This window comes from Danio rerio, chromosome 16 (genome assembly GCF_052040795.2).
Source record: "Danio rerio strain M-AB ecotype USA chromosome 16, GRCz13ab, whole genome shotgun sequence".
Taxonomy (NCBI): Eukaryota; Metazoa; Chordata; class Actinopteri; order Cypriniformes; family Danionidae; genus Danio; species Danio rerio.
In genome coordinates, this window is record NC_141036.1 from 60,874,402 (window position 1) to 60,890,965 (window position 16,564).

The 16,564-nt window shown below is 46.4% G+C and overlaps 1 protein-coding gene across 3 annotated transcripts; it reads right to left on the reverse strand.

Annotated features, from left to right (window-relative positions):
- Positions 1 to 7,909: 7,909 nt before the first annotated feature.
- On the reverse strand, positions 7,910 to 15,900 carry spag1b (sperm associated antigen 1b). Of its 3 annotated transcripts, NM_001441574.1 has the most exon segments (16): positions 7,910 to 8,301; positions 8,539 to 8,673; positions 10,838 to 10,964; positions 11,113 to 11,236; positions 11,308 to 11,616; positions 11,677 to 11,766; positions 11,841 to 11,937; positions 12,021 to 12,127; positions 12,601 to 12,731; positions 13,090 to 13,195; positions 13,296 to 13,396; positions 13,664 to 13,728; positions 13,813 to 13,920; positions 14,564 to 14,723; positions 14,860 to 14,968; positions 15,574 to 15,900. In NM_001441574.1, coding segments are annotated over 16 exon segments (1,821 nt in total). In that variant the 5' UTR covers positions 15,581 to 15,900; the 3' UTR covers positions 7,910 to 8,256.
- Positions 15,901 to 16,564: the final 664 nt, after the last annotated feature.

The following is a 16,564-nucleotide window of genomic DNA, read 5'->3' on the forward strand; positions in this document are numbered from 1 at the left end:
TGCAATGACAATCTTTGTATCTTTCTTGTGACTAAAGCCCAAATGCAGAGACATTCAAACTGACCAATCAACATGCGACCACACCATAAAACCCCCAAAGTCCACACACCAGGCCCTGATCTCATCAGTATCTGCCTTTGGAGTCAGTATGGACCTTCTTGAGTCAAAAATACATGTTTTGTCATATAAACAAATGCATATGATCATTCAGCCTCTTACAAAAGCATCAACTTCATGTGGGGTGGAGAATAGTTTGAATCCTCCCTGATATCAGACTCCAGTTTAGCTGGATAGCGGATGGCGTATTCAATGTTTTTCTCACAAAGCTTTTTCTTCACATCATTAAATCCATTAATCTTGCGTTGCGTCTCGACACTGTAGTCTGCGTAGAAAGAGATTCGCTTCTCGTTCAGGGACAGCTCACCTTTCTCTCCGGCCAGTTGGAGAACCTTGTCCTTTTGTCTGTAATTTAGAAATTTGGTGATGATGGGTCTGGTCCTGTCGGAAACCTGGAGCTCTCTCCAGAGTAATCGGAGCAGTGAAGTTTTCCTTCCCTAACAGTTGCGGGATGAGACTTTCCAAGTATCCAAGCGTGTCACGACCTTCAGACTTCTCTGGGATGTTATAATCTTTATATTTGATCTCCTGCTCCGGTTCTCGAGATCATCAGTTTTTTCTTTTAGGAATGTTATCTCCTATTCCATCTTTACAATTCCCGCGCAGGAGTCTCTCAAATTGTCTTCATTAGCACCAATCCTGACCTGCATTTTGTCGACCTGCTCGTCTAGAGTTGAAAGTGACAGTTCAATTTTGGACAAAGAGCTTTGAATGTCGGTTGTTTTCTTATTTATGTGAGATGTAAGTTTGTCGTTAGAATCACGAATCGCTTTCATGAGAGATTTAAGCGTTCTTGTTCAGCCGCCATCTTTCGGGGTATCAGCGATCTGTCGTCAGGTCCTTTAGTTGAGTTTCTCGCACCACAAGTTGAAAATTTCCTCTGAGTAACGAAATCAATATATCTAGAAGAGCATGTGAGATACACCCGGAGCTCACTGACACACGTCCTGCTTCAATGCCTGCATCACGTGACTCCTTTATAGAACAATATTGATGCATCTATCATGTTTAAAGCACATTGCCCTGCCTTTTGTGTGACTATAATGTGAAATATTAGAGTGTGTTGAGTGTGAGTTTTTAAAAAACCGAGCACAGCACGTCTGTGTTAATCACGCTATGTCTGACTGCTCTGTTTTAAATATAGGGGTACCTCAGGGATGTGTATTATCACCTCTTTTATTTTCTATATATATATTAATGAACTGCAGTGCAATATGGATGACAATCTCACACTCATCAAATACGCTGATGATCTGGCGTTGGTTTCCTGTCAGGAAGAAATGAATAGCTCCTTATATTTGAAATATATTAATAGTATTACAGATTGGTTTGGCAAAAGTTCATTACACCTGAATATTGGGAAAACAAAAGAGTTATGTCTGGTGAGTCAAACAAGAGCGGTAGATGCCAGTCTCTTTAAACCGGTCACCATTAACAGACAAACAGCAGAGCAGGTCTCGAATTTTAAGTATTTAGGCACAATTATTGATAATAAACTGAATTTTAATAGTAATGTAGAGGCGGTTTATAAGAAAGCAAGTCAGCGCCTCTGTCTCCTCCGCAAGTTGAGAAGTTTTAATGTAAGTACACAGACTTTAAACATGACATATAGCTCATTTATAGAGAGTGTTCTCGCGTATACAGTAATATTGTTTCATGGTTTGGTAACACAACACTTAAACGGAAGAAGAAATGATCGCAAATTATCAATCAGGCAAATAAGATAACGTCCTGGTTACGTACGTAACCCACATTCCCTGAATAAGGAACGGAGACGTGTGTCTGTATAAACAGACTTTGGGAGTGCTTTAGACGACCAATCATTTCTGAAGATATAAAGACGAGCCAATGAAATGCCAATTGAATTGGCGGAGCTTATCTCCACAGCTGAAACTGATGAGCCAATTAGGGCTATATCAGTCGGCTGTGTGAGTCAGCTCGTCAGAATTTTGCCTGCTGAAGAGCCGATCGCTCAGCTCCCAGCTGGAGACTCAGGTGCTGTGGCAGTGGAGACACACGTCTCCGTTCCCTTTTCGGGGAACGTGGGTTCCGTACATAACCTGGACATTCCCCTTAATATGGGAACTTCTATGTGTGTCTGTATAAACAGACTTTGGGAGACTGTATGGAAAGCGCCACACCAACCAAAGCCCGTCACGCTTCTGATGTGTAGTTTGCTAAGCCAAAGCGTGAGCGCACTGACATCACCAGTCCCCTAGGCCCAACATATTACCATTACATGGGAATAAAAGTTTAAGTTTAATCGTGGGTCGTAAGTTTGCTTTTACCTAGCTAATATAGACTAGGGATTTTTGGAAAAAATCAGAAGGGGAGACCTGATGGTAAGAGGCATATGGACTAGCCCTAATGAGGGGGAGTGCTACATATGATAAGCTGTTTAGCGGTTTAGGGAAGATATGGGACCGCCTGATAAGGGGGAACCAATGACTGTAAAAAAATATGGACGACGCGACAGCCCTTTTTCCCATTGAACGCCTTGAGGGCAAAACGCCTGCTTGACGGGCACAAACTGTCGCAAAAGACTGCTGAAATTGGAGCCAGACATGCGCAGAAGGACTGACTGATGGAGCCAGAGGAGGAGCCGCGAAAATGAGTCGAGCTTCCAATCAAACGCTTTATGTAAAATCAACTACGCCCCCCGGACTTCTCAGCATGCGTTTGCTGTCATATCAACACAAATGGATGTAATAACGTTAACAAATATGAGGGTTTTTATATTCAATCGCGCCAGCTCCAGGCCGCAGCGCATAACTTACTCGCGGCGTCACGGGCTGATTCCGGCTCGCATGCGGCAGCGCCTGCTCGCTCGGCCGCCGCATCTGGCTCGATTGACTCGGGCTGGAATTGGGTAGTGAGTCCAGGCATCCGGAGTAGGTCCAGCAGAGGTAACATTAGTCAGTCTGAGCTCTAAGAAATAAGTCTCCGGCAGGCGAGAATCTAGCCGGAACTGTGTTTTGCTATCTGGGTGGCTAGGCGTGTATCAGCAAACTAATAAAGCCCGAAAAAAGCCATGAACTTAGCGAATAAACAGTGTTCCACCAGATCATGTATGTCAGAAACTATAGTTTACTGCTGAACTCATTTTGTCATGGTAAAATAACACAGAAATCGAATAATAACATTTCAGTCTACTTCAGTCTCCTGCCGAAGCTCAGACGCCGCGCTTTGAGAAACTGTCAATCACAGCTGTCAATCACGATGACACGCCCAGCATTAAATTACTGCTAAAAACAAACTGTTTACAAAAATGAAGATCTGCACCTATTTCAGCACAATAACCAGTGCCTTAATCCACCAGAACCATCTTTCAGGACATTTTATTGCAAGTGTAATATTTTTTTTTATTTGGGCTCAAGTCTCCTTCATTAACACGGAGGAGGCGGGCTTTATGACTTGTACTGCAGCCAGCCCCCAGGGGGCGATCTAACGGCCGAGACCTTCACTCAAACGCAGACTTGCGGCACACTTGGGGGGAACACACCGTGGTAATTGTAGTAGACATGAAATGGTTAACGTGTCACGTGATTGTGGTGGAGGGTCACCGGGGTTACGTAGTGCGCTTATAGGTGGCACCTGTTCATTCACAACTTAGGAAGGAGAGAGAGAGAGGGTGAACGGGGACGCGGTACTCTTTGTTGACCAAACAAACACAAACAAACTCAAACGAAATCAAGCTTAAGCCCAAATCAAAGTCTACACTGTCAACAGATCAAGGTATGTTTTATATTGGAAAATAAACGAGTGATGACATTGAAACGACTTCTTGCCTTGTGTACATTTGATGTTTACGTCACAAAACATGTCTCTGGTTTAGCCTCTCAGCTGTTACTCCACGTAGCCGCTACAGTAATAATGCATATGGCATCACCAAGTGGGGATGCACACAGCTGGCACCGATCCTCAACATGCGTGTAGACCGAATGGGCGTACCAACCGCACACTGAACTCTCTAGGGTTCGCCTGAGAAGGGAAACTTTCTTGCAAAGTAGAATAAAGCGCACGCATCTCCAGGTTAAGGAGCTTAGCACAGCAAGCGTTTGTGACACTGAGCTTAGTTCCCCCCTGATTGATTGGGGTTAGGGTTAATAACCGGGAGGAAACTGGCTCCACTCGAAGATTACAGAACCTTGCGAATGTGTTAGGTGTCGCCCAACCCGCAGCTCTGCAGATATCTGTGAGAGAGATGCCGTGTGATAACGCCCATGAGGAAGCGACACCTCTTGTAGAGTGCGCTCTCACGTTAGGAGGCTGCGGCTCGCTCTGGCATTGATAAGCGAGGGCGATGACATCAACTAACCAGTGGGCCAACCTCTGTTTTGACACGGCACTTCCCTTCTGCCGACCACTGTAACAGATAAAGAGCTGCTCACATCATCTTACATTTTGCGTTTGTTTGATGTAAAGGCGCAAAGCGCGAACGGGACAAAGCAGTGAGTGGGTTGAGTCTGCCTCCTCCGAAGGCAGCGCTTGCAGGTTCACCACCTGATCTCTAAATGGGGTGGTAGGAACCGTGGGCACATAGCCAGGCCGGGGTCTCAGGACAATGTGAGAGTAACCCGGCCCGAATTCAAGGCAAGATTCGCTGACCGAAAATGCCTCCAGATCCACAACTCTCTTGAATGACGCCAATGCGATCAGCAGAGCTGTCTTAATGACAGAATGTTAAGAGATACTGACTCGAGTGGCTCAAACGGATCTCTCTGCAGACCCGCTAGGACTAGAGAGAGATCCCAAGAGGGCATGAGAGGGGGGCGGGACAGATTTAACCGCCGCGCACCTCTGAGGAATCGGATGAGTAGATCATGCTTCCTGAGCGTGTTGCCATCTACCACATCATGATGAGTGGAGATCGCAGCCACGTAAACCTTCAGTGTGGAGGGTGACCGCCTACGCTCCAGCTTATCCTGAAGGAAGGATAACACAATGCTAATCTGGCAAGTTCGGGGGTCTTCTTGGCGAGAAGTGCACCTCTCAGAGAATAGACTCCACTGCAGGGCGTAGGCATGTCTCCTAGAGGGTGCTCTAGCCTGAGTGATGGTGTTAAGTACCCCGGGCGGTAAGTCACCTAAGTCTTCTGCGCTCTGTCTATGGACCACACATGGAGGTTCCAGAGATCTGGGCATGGGTGCCAGATGGTGCCCCGTCCCTGAGAGAGTCCTCCCTTAGGGAGATGTGGAGAAGTGTCTGTGGGATCCTGTAGTCAGGATACCCTGTGGCAGGTTGTGAGTCTCTGAGCTCTGCATCAGGACTTACATGCTGCAGTGTATTTCTACATGCTCAGGTATTCATCTCTAACTCCTAAATGTATCTTTGAGGAATTGATGTTGTGCAGTCTTGATTGGCTTATTCTGTTTAATTATGTGGATTGGAATGGAAAATCTTTGCCTGACAAATAAATGTAAAATTCTTGTGTAACTCTAATATCTCCTGAAATCATGTTAATCTAGTAGATTGTTTAGGCTGATGTTTCCACAGCCTACGACCAGGATTAGTCACATTCAGGCTCAATGGATGAGCATGGGCACAGCATTAGAGACCTGATGATTTCTGACCATCACTGGCTTAGTGTGATATAATCTAGTGGCTAAATCAAACTTTCTTTAAGTGTGAGCAAGCATGGGGCGGCCTAATATTACTTAAAAGAGATTAGCTTATCTTCTAAGAATCAGAACTGTTGAGGATGTGTCCGTGAGCAGATGAACTGGTAATAATACTGACTCTGAGCGACTTTGGGTAAACGATGAACTGAAAATAAGGATTTATTAGGTTAATCAATCTAAATTAGACCAAATCACACCTATCAGGTAATCAGCTTGAACTAGATGAATCTAAATTTAAATTATTGTAAATTGGAGTCAGATTGAAATTCAGAGTTGGAAACAAATTACAATAAATTTTAACAAATAAGCAAAAACTAATTTTAACGCTGCTCATCCGTTTGCACTGGCTGCCAGTTGCTGCTCGCATCAAATTCAAACCTCTGATGTTTGCTTACAAAGCGGCTTCTGGCTTTGCTCCTTCTTATCTGCTCTCACTTCTGCAGATGTATGTGTCCTCCAGAAACTTGCGTTCTGTGAATGAACGTCGCCTCGTGGTTCCATCCCAAAGAGGGAAGAAATCACTTTCCCGAACTCTCACGCTCAATCTGCCCAGTTGGTGGAATGAACTCCCTAACTGCATCAGAACAGCAGAGTCACTCGCTGTCTTCAAGAAACCACTAAAAACTCAACTATTTAGTCTCCACTTTCCTTCCTAATCTGCAATTGCCTCTCTGGCTCCACCACTAACTGCAAAAAATAAAATAAATAAATATCAATGCTTTCCTTCTTAGACTTTACACAGCTGAAACACACTTGTCCTCGTTTGTAAGTAGCTTTGGATAAAAGCGTCAGATAAATGACTAAATGTAAATGTAACAAATAAAAATATTTATTTTCACATGTGCTAAAAAGGCTTACACGCATTTAACCTTCACCCATGCTGTTAGTTCCGTCAAAGGACTAATAGATGGACCCTTACAGCTAGGTAGTGCTGAAGAGTGTGAGCGGGACCGAGAGCTGTGCGAGCCCGATGGCGCAATTGTTTACAAGTGTGGAGTCCCGTGAAGGAGCTCTGGATGGAAAGTTTTGTTATGTGTTTACCTCATGGTTGAAGTTGTTGCACGTCCACCGGTTCCTGCCTCAAAATGAGCGAGTTTGAGCCACTTAAGTTGTACATTAAGGAAGCGTTCAGAAAAAACAGAACACCAGTGAAGAAACTCGACACAGAGACACATGAACACCTCACTGCCAACTAGTGTTTCAGAAGCGTTAATGCAGACCAACAGAGACAGCGCGCAAAAGTTTGAATGCACAGCTACGCGCGTTGCATGTGCCGTGGGTCATGCCGATCACTTGACGCAGAAGTATAAACCAGGCTCAACACAGCTCTAAGTGAAGTGAAATATCCAGCTGAGGCTTAAATCTGAAAGTGGACAGTGTTTAAAACTGTTGATTCATTTATAAAAGAGTCAACTCCAAGTACTTCAAATGAATCATCTTGAAAACGAGTCTTTAGCCGTTTCGACGTGACGTGGATACGAAACTTAAGCCCCGCCCAGTTGTTGTGAGCTCAAACCCGGGAAAACTGAAACCTGCAGCCCCGCCCACTAGCACAGAAAAAAGGCCAGACACACACTGCAGCAGACGCCGGTGGAGTGAAGTCTCGCTGTGCTCAGCTGGATATGAGCCAAGGCAAAGAAATCAAACAATTTTACAGACTGATTCATACAGAGCTTTACGAAATAAGTGCACAATGTTCATAACAAGCGCAAAGTGTGATTATTATTTGTCTATGGTGGACAAAAACTTGAAAAATTAGTCAAGTCTATCTCAGTACCTAAAGCGGCTTCAAATTTCCCAAATTATTGAAAAGTTAATAAGACTGAAGTTCAGGGCAGAACTCATCATGCAGGAGTCATCCGAGAACACAGCGGTGAACATTTACATGTGTTAATGTATTGGGGAAACATTTCTGCTGTTGACTTGCTGAATTGTGCTGGGATTTATGAGTTATATGAGTGTAAATGTATTATTCTGAGCCTGATCTGCTCCATACACCTCTCCTCCTCTTCTGTTGTGTTCTGCTGTGATGTCTGACTGCTGTAGCGGTGAACAACTCAGATATTCAGATGGAGACGTAAAAACCTGCCGGAACTACTTCAGTTAAAATGAATGAAAAAATAAATGAATAAATGAATAAATAAATGAATAATGGCACACAGCTCAATAACTCAGTGATGCAATAATACTTTATAATAGTCTTATATTGAGAAACAGTCAATCAGCTTTCATATCTGTGAACACATGAGAACTCGTACTGCATTCATGAACACGTTTATTAACACACACACATACACACACACACACACACACAGACACACACACTGATGAAGAACTCCAGAGCTATAGAGGATCCTCAGGGATGGACACTACCGCTGCAGCTCTCCTTCATCAGTCCTGCTAGGCGTGATGTGTTAGCTGTGATGCTTTGTCCTTGAGTCACCGCGGGTCAGCAGGTCGTCATGGCGACGGATGGATCAGAATCTGACCCAACACACACACACACACACTCCACAGCTCAATCTGCACCGCTGACCACACCTTCATCATCTTCATCCTCCACCTGCACACAGAGCTGACCTCAGACCAGTGTGTATGTCTGAGTGTGTGTGTAACCTCACACTTATATATGTGTGAACTTTGACCTCATATCTGTGCTGTGTGTGTGAGTGTGTGTGACTGACCCCAGACCTGTGTGTGTAACTTTGAACCTCGGTCCTATAAGTGTGTGACCTTTAACCTCATACCTATGCTATATGTATTTGACCTCTGACCTGTTTGTGTGTGTGTGACCTCTGACCTCAGTGATGTGTACAGTCATGCGTCTCCTGTCCTCCATCAGGTGTGTGAGCTCCATCAGCAGCCGCTGCGCCTCCGTCACACTCGCATCCAGACGCAACACCTGCTGCAGGTCTGAACGACACGACAGGTAATCCTGCACACACACACACACACACACACACACACACACACACACACACACACTCCAGATATCAAACACAGCAATAGTCCAGTGGGCAGTTTCAGTAAGGAGTTTTAACCAACTCAGAGTTTAAAGTTGACCTGTGAGCTGATTTACTGAGAGATTATAAACTTTCCCTCATATGGCAGGGTTCAACTCTGAGGATTTTTCTACTGGTGCGATTGGGCCAGTGGTTCAGATTTCAGGTTCAGTTTTTGCCCTGCCAACATTTTCTCTGGCCGCACCAAAAACAGAAGTCAGCCGTTCAGTTATTCAGCAGAACTTTGCTTTAAATAAACTGACAATTCAACAATGATTTCATTTAATTACAAAACTGATGAGATGATTTCAGCTGAGTGGTTGAGTTGAAGAATACAACAAGGTTATGTGTTTTGTTTGTTTAAACCCTCCAAAATGCCTAATTTTGGAAACCGATTGGTGACCAACTAAACTTCTCTGACCACATCTCTAGAACTGCTCGATCGTGCAGATTCACACTCTATAACATCAGAAAGATCCAACCCTTCTTATCTGAACATGCAGCTCAACTCCTTGTTCAAGCTCTTGTTCTCTCCAGACTGGATTACTGCAACTCTCTACTAGCCGGGCTTCCAGCTAACTCTGTCAAACCTCTTCAACTGCTCCAGAATGCAGCAGCACGAGTGGTCTTTAATGAACCTAAAAGAGCACATGTCACTCCGCTGCTCGTCCGTTTGCACTGGCTGCCAGTTGCTGCTCGCATCAAATTCAAAGCTCTGATGTTTGCCTACAAAGCGACTTCTGGCTTTGCTCCTTCTTATCTGCTCTCACTTCTGCAGATGTATGTGTCCTCCAGAAACTTGCTTTCTGTGAATGAACGTCGCCTCGTGGTTCCATCCCAAAGAGGGAAGAAATCACTTTCCCGAACTCTCGCATTCAATCTGCCCAGTTGGTGGAATGAACTCCCGAACTGCATCAGAACGGCAGAGTCACTCGCTGTCTTCAAGAAACCTCTAGAAACTCAACTATTTAGTCTCCACTTCCCTTCCTCATCTGCAATTGCCTCTTTGACGCCACCACTAACTACAAAAAATGAAAAAATAAAAATTACTAACGCTTTCCTTCTTACACTTTACACTCCTGAAACTTGCCTACAGCACTTCTTCATTGTTGCTCTTATAGTTGTGTAAGTTGCTTCCTTGTCCTCATTTGTAAGTCGCTTTGGATAAAAGCCTCTGCTAAATGACTAAATGTAAATGTAACTGGCTCATTGCATCAGTCTATAACACTGTCTATATATTTTTTTATTTGTAAAGCTAGATGTAAAATGTGTTTCTCTTCTTGTTCTTGCTTGATCCATCAACATATTAATCATACTAGCCTGCTCTTTAATCAGTGATGGCCTTTGAGGATTTTTGTTTAAATGTAGACTAAGAATGCTGAAGGGGTCTATGAAGGGGTCTGTGCAGGTGCAGGTGCAGGTGCAGGTGCAGGGGGGCGTTTCTCATCACTACACCAACACTGCAGTCACGAAGCGATGTTGATCTTACTGTTGAGCTGTCGAAATGAACAAAACAACAGGCCTGATACAGAATATCAGATTAAATACGGGGAAATGATCAGATGGGGATTTCGGTCACTTTTGTTTCGGTCAGCAGATCAACAGCACTCGTAATATCTCAGCATGCTCTCACTGTCATTCTCTCCTCATATAGCCAAATATACGGCAATTACACAACCATAACACACTGATGTAGCCTGGGTCACTGGATCACTTTGTTTCACTACCATTGATCCGCTCAATCGAGCCAAGACCAGCTCATTCTGACCATTGATGGATTTGGAGCGGACCGCATGAACCGCACTTACTGGGCAAACAAGACCACTTCCGAAACAAACGTCTGCGCATGAACGCACACATCTGACAAACAGTCCTAGTCAAATTAAACTAGTGACGGCAGCACATGCCCAACGGGCCAGCAACCATGCTGTATACTGAACATTACAGGTGTCATGCTGAATATAACTGTGTGTGTGTGTGTGTGTGTGTGTGTGCGTGTGTGTGCGTGTGTGTGCGTGTGTGTGTGTGTGTGTGTGTGTGTGTGTGTTTGTGTGTGTGTGTGTGTGTGTGTGGAGCAGCTGTAGGAGACACACTCACCTTCAGACCCTTATTGGCCAGTGCTCGTCTGTAGAAAGCCTTCTTATTGGTGGGTTCGATCTGAAGGGCGGAGTCACAGTCCTGCCGGGCTTCAGTGAAGCGCTCGAGTTTGATGTAGCAGAGCGCTCTGAAACACACACACACACACACACACACACACACACACACACACACACACACACACAACGGCTATATCTGTGTCACTCTGAAACTCACACACACCACCCGTCTGCGTCACTGTAACACACACAGCTGGTGCTCAGCATCTGCTGTACCTGTTGGTGTACGCTGCGCAGGTGTGTGTGTCCAGCTGAAGACTCTGTGTGTATTTCTCTGCTGCCTCCTCATAGCAGCCGCTGCAGAATAGAACCTTCCCATCATGCCTCAGGAGCTCCAGCTCTGCAGTGAGACGCAAACACTCATCAGAAGGCTTCAGTCTGTGTTCAGAGTGTGTGTGTGTGTGTGTGTACCTGCTGCAGTGTGTTCAGAGTTGTCCTGTGTGTGTCGCTCTGCAGTCTCTTTGTGTTCCTCATCCATCATGTGGGTGTGCCCAGGAGGTGTGTCCTTAGTGGGGGTATGCCCGGGGGGAGTGGCTTCATTGTGGATGTGCCCAGGGGGTGTGGTCTCCATCTGTCCAGAGGATGTGTCCTCAATGTGGGTGTGTCCTCGGGGTGTGTCCTCTGTCTGGATATGCCCAGGGGGTGTGTCCTCATCATGGGTGTGTCCCAGGGGTGTGTCCTCAGTGTGGGTGTGTCCCGAGGTTGTGTCCTCTGTGTGGGTGTGTCCCGAGGGTGTGTCCTCTGTGTGGGTGTGTCCCGAGGGTGTGTTCTCTGTGTGGGCGTCTCCATGTGCAGCTCCGCCTGCGCTGCTGCTGCTGTGTGTGTTTCCCATGATGCCTCGGCTCTCTCCGCTGTGTTCACTGTGAGCACCTGATGAACAGCACTGCTCAGACACTGATGGAGGAGCAGATTCTCTACACACACACACACACACTTATGCTTACCTTCTTCCTCTTCCTCCACTTCCTGTATCAGGATTCTCCTTCCTGTGCTGCGTGTCTGCTGAGGTGGATCTGTGCTGCTCACGTCCGCCAGGAGCTTCTGGAGGTCAGAGGTCACACGATGCTTACACAGAAGTCAATGTCAATGTGTGTGTGTGTGTGTGTGTGTGTGTGTGTGTGTACCAGTGCTGTCTTGTTTTGCGGCTGGATCTGGAGAACTGCTCTCAGGTCATCATGAGATTCCTGCTGGTGACCAAGATGTTTGTGCACAGTGGCGCGGCGCAGCAGAGCTACACACACACACACACACACACACACACACACACACACACACACACAGCTGTTACTTATTCTTATATTATTTTTCAGGGATCTGTTTTACTTCGGGGCTGCAGTAGTAATACATTTGTAAGAAGGTCTCTGGTTTGAGTCTCGGCTGGGTCAGTTGGTGTTTCTGTGTGGAGTTTGCATGTTCTCCCCGTGTTGGTGTGGGTTTCCTCCGGGTGCTCCAGTTTCCCCCACAGTCCAAACACATGCGCTATAGGGGAACTGATCAACTACACTGGCCGTAGTGTATGAGTGTGTGTGTGTGTGTGTGTGTGAATGGGTGATTCCCAGTACTGGGTTGCGGCTGGTAGGGCATCCACTGTGTAAAACATATGCTGGAATAGTTAGTGGTTCATTCCGCTGTGGTGACCTGTAACCAGTAAACACACACACACACACACACACACACACACACACACACACTGCTGTTGCTCACCCTTGATGTTGTGTGGCTCGAGTTGGAGGACGGCATCACAGTCACTGAGAGCGGCGGGCCACTGCTGCAGACGGATGAGAGTCTGAGCGCGGTTATTAAACACAGCAGCTGAAGAGGCCAGAGAGAGACTCCTGCACACACACACGCACACACACACACACACACACACACACACACACACACACGGGTCAGCAGTGTTTCTCTCACACACACACACACAGGGCTTTACGCTAACATGTTTCATCAGGAGATGATCCAGTCTGCTGTGCCACAGTAACACTCGCGACTACAGAGGGAACATGTGCTGATGGGTGACAGGTGTGTGCAGGAGTTCGGGAGTTGTAGTCTTTACATGTTTGATCGGGTCAGACACACTCCTGCTGCTTTATATGCTGTCCTGATCACACTGTGACTGAAATGGACACACTGTAGAGCCCTGAGACAGAGGTCAGCTCACACACACACACACACACACACACACACACAGACCTGCAGTAGTAGTCCAGCGCCTCCTCGTAGTCGCGGCTCCTGTACGCTTCATTGCCCTTGTCTTTCTCTCGGAGAGCTGCAGTCTGCTTCTCCTGCGCTGTCAGAGCTGAACACATCATGAGGGAGACACACACACACACACACACACACACACACTGCAGCAGCTCTGTTGTGTAATGTTGTGTGTTGTGTAGTGATTGTGTTACCTGTGCAGCTGCTGAGCCTCTGCTGGACCTCCGGACACACAGCAGCAGCAGCGGGAGCATTTCTCACACTCTCACCTGCGCACGCAGAGTCCACATCAAACCTGCAGCGCCGCCACACACACACACACACACACACACATTGACATGGACAGTCGCATATACACAATCTATTACACACAATTACAAATACTCAAACTGTTACACACATGCTGTTACACACTCACACACACACACACACGCATGCAGTTACATATACACAATTACAGTTACACACATAGCTACATGCACAGTGACCTACACAAACAGTTACACACTCAGCTACAAAAACACAATTACACACACACACAAACACACGCACGCAGTCTCACCTGTCCCAGTCTGTGTATGGTCGAGGGGCGCAGGAGGTCTTCACCGTCTTCTTCTCCTGGTTTGTCTGAGGGAGTGTATGTGTGTTCAGATGTGTAACACTGATGTGTGTGTGTGTGTGTGTGTGTGTGTGTGTGTGTGAGAGTTTTACCTGCAGCACTCTGTGTGAGGATCTCACCGGCGGCACACACTCCTCACTGCTGAATATAGAGCTGCGCATCAGAGCCGCTTCAGTCATCCGCACACTCCTCTCCCACACCTGACAGAGCAGCAGAGCGTCAAACATGCGCGCGTGTGTGTGTGTGTGTGTGTCTGTGTGTGTGTGTGTGTGTGTGTGTGTCTGTGTGTCACCTGCAGGTCCTCCACTCCTCGGTGTAACAGGCCGCTGCGTGTGTGTGTGTGTGTCTGTGTGTGTGTGTGTGTGTGTGTGTATATATGTGTGTGTATATGTGTGTGTGTGTGTGTGTGTCACCTGCAGGTCTTCAGTGATGCTCCTCCACTCCTCCTTGGTGTAACAGGCCGCTGCGTGTGTGTGTGTGTGTGCGTTTGTGTGTATATGTGTGTGTGTGTGTGTGTTTGTGTGTATATGTGTGTGTGCGTGTGTGTATATGTGTGTGTGTGTGTATGTGTGTGTGTGTGTGCGCGTGGGTGTATATATGTGTGTGTGTGTGTGTGTGTGTGTGCGCGTGGGTGTACATATGTGTGTGTGTGTGTGTGTCACCTGCAGGTCTTCAGTGATGCTCCTCCACTCCTCCTCGGTGTAACAGGCCGCTGCGCGCGTGTGTGTGTGTGTGTGTGTGTGTGTGTGTGTGTGTGTGTGTGTGTGTGTGTGTGTGTGTGTGTGTGTGTGTGTGTGTGTGTGTGTGTGTATATGTGTGTGTATATGTGTGTGTGTGTGTCACCTGCAGGTCTTCAGTGATGCTCCTCCACTCCTCCTCGGTGTAACAGGCCGCTGTGTGTGGGTGATTCTCCGTCCGCAGCTCTGCAGATTTGGGGTTCAGCATCTCGATGCGTCGCTCACAGAAGCCAATCAGATGAGGATACACACCCTCCTGACCAGAGCTGAGCGCAGGAACACCAGCAGAGCGTCACACACACACACACACACACACAAACACACACAGGCAGACGGATCAGCAGACAGATAAACACACACAAACACACACACACACACACACACACACAGGTTTGTTCTCACCGCAGGACTCTCAGGATCTGCTCCAGCTGTTTGAGGTCTGAGCAGCTCTGGATGAAGCTGTAGTCCAGATGCTCCACTGGAACTGACACACAGCTGGAACTCATCACACCTGACACAGACACACACACACACACACACACACACACACACACACACACACAACCACAAAAGCACATGTTACACAGTCACACAAAATTAATCACACACTCGCAATCGCACACAATCAATCACACACACACACACACACACACACACACACACACACACACACAATCAAACGCACACACAGTGTTCAGTGAGTATTGTGTAGGGTATTGTGAGCTGAAGAGTGTGAGATCTTGAATAAATCTGTCCCCTGTCCTTCACAGAGGGTCTGGGTCTTCTGTGTTCACACTATATAATCCAGCACTGACCAAACTGCACACTTCAGGAGCCTATTAATGATGTGTGCACATTACTATCAGTGCTGGATATCCCGACTGAAGCCTCCGTCACACACACCACACACAACACACCACACACCACGCTACACAACACAACAACACACACCACACAACACACCACAACACAACAACACACACCACACAACACAACATGACTGACGACAAACATGATGAGTTACTGTTAATCTCCTGCACACTTCTGCACTTACACCACACACACACACACACACACACACGCGCGCGCGCGCGCACTGACAAAAGCAGCACACACCTGACATGATGGAGTTTGTGTTGTTCACCGAACGGAGATCACACTACCGAGTAAACGGACCCACCGGACTCCTCCTGACGACTCTTCTGGTAGATCAGCGTTCGGTTCCCATGGCAACATAAACACCCGCCTCTTGAACAAGAATAGGCGGAGTTTAGCGTTTACGGGCGTCCTCTGGTTGGACAGAATTTGACTACATCATTTATGTCACTGTATAACAATATTTAATCTGTGTACACTACTGTACTGATATAAACCAATTGCTTTCATTTCCGGCCCCAACCAGATCTTGCAGCTACCGTAATCTTTGACGGTCGTGCTGGCACTGGAGTGTCACGTGACGCCCGTTACATTTCTCATCGCTACTGAGCTCGACCAATCACCGTAGTGATCCTGTTGTGTTTGTGTTTTATTTATGCCTCGCTGCAGAGCCATTTAAGGAGAGGTGAGCTCCAGAGAGGGGGAGCATGAGCTTGCTCCTCCTCCTGTAAGCTGTTTTAATGCGTACACCAACCCCACCTCTAACCCTACCCCCAGTGACATCACTCGTAGAAGAAGTGCAAAAAAGGTGGAGCTCAAGCTTAAGCTCCCCCTCTCTGGAGCTCAGCTCTCCTCAAATGGCTCTGCAGCGAGCACCACTTGCTTTATTTTCGAATTATTTCACAAACATTAGGTGTAAAATCAGTCAGCTGAAATACGTTATTATTAATGCATTAGAATATCTCTTGACTCAAAAAGCGTATCTATGGAATTCATAATGAATTTGGTCAATTTAATATTTATAAATGTAGAATAAATAATTATAAAGTTTGTTTGAAGGTTTCTATAGTTGATTTTCATCGATATGTGGACTCTCTTCAGTGTATTAACAGTAAGACATGTCAAGATACAATAAGAGTATCCTACATGGGCTGTCACTGTGGAGGTATTTGACGTTATATTATAGTGTTTAGTTTTATATCTGAAACGTACACTGTAACTTGAAAATGAT

Coding starts and splice junctions, on each gene's coding strand:
- spag1b (XM_087286263.1), bottom strand. Junction 13,397..13,663: donor CCATACACAGACTGGGACAG/GTGAGACTGCGT, acceptor GCGGCGCTGCAG/GTTTGATGTGGACTCTGCGT. Junction 10,965..11,112: donor TGCGCAGCGTACACCAACAG/GTACAGCAGATG, acceptor TGTGTGTTTCAG/AGCGCTCTGCTACATCAAAC.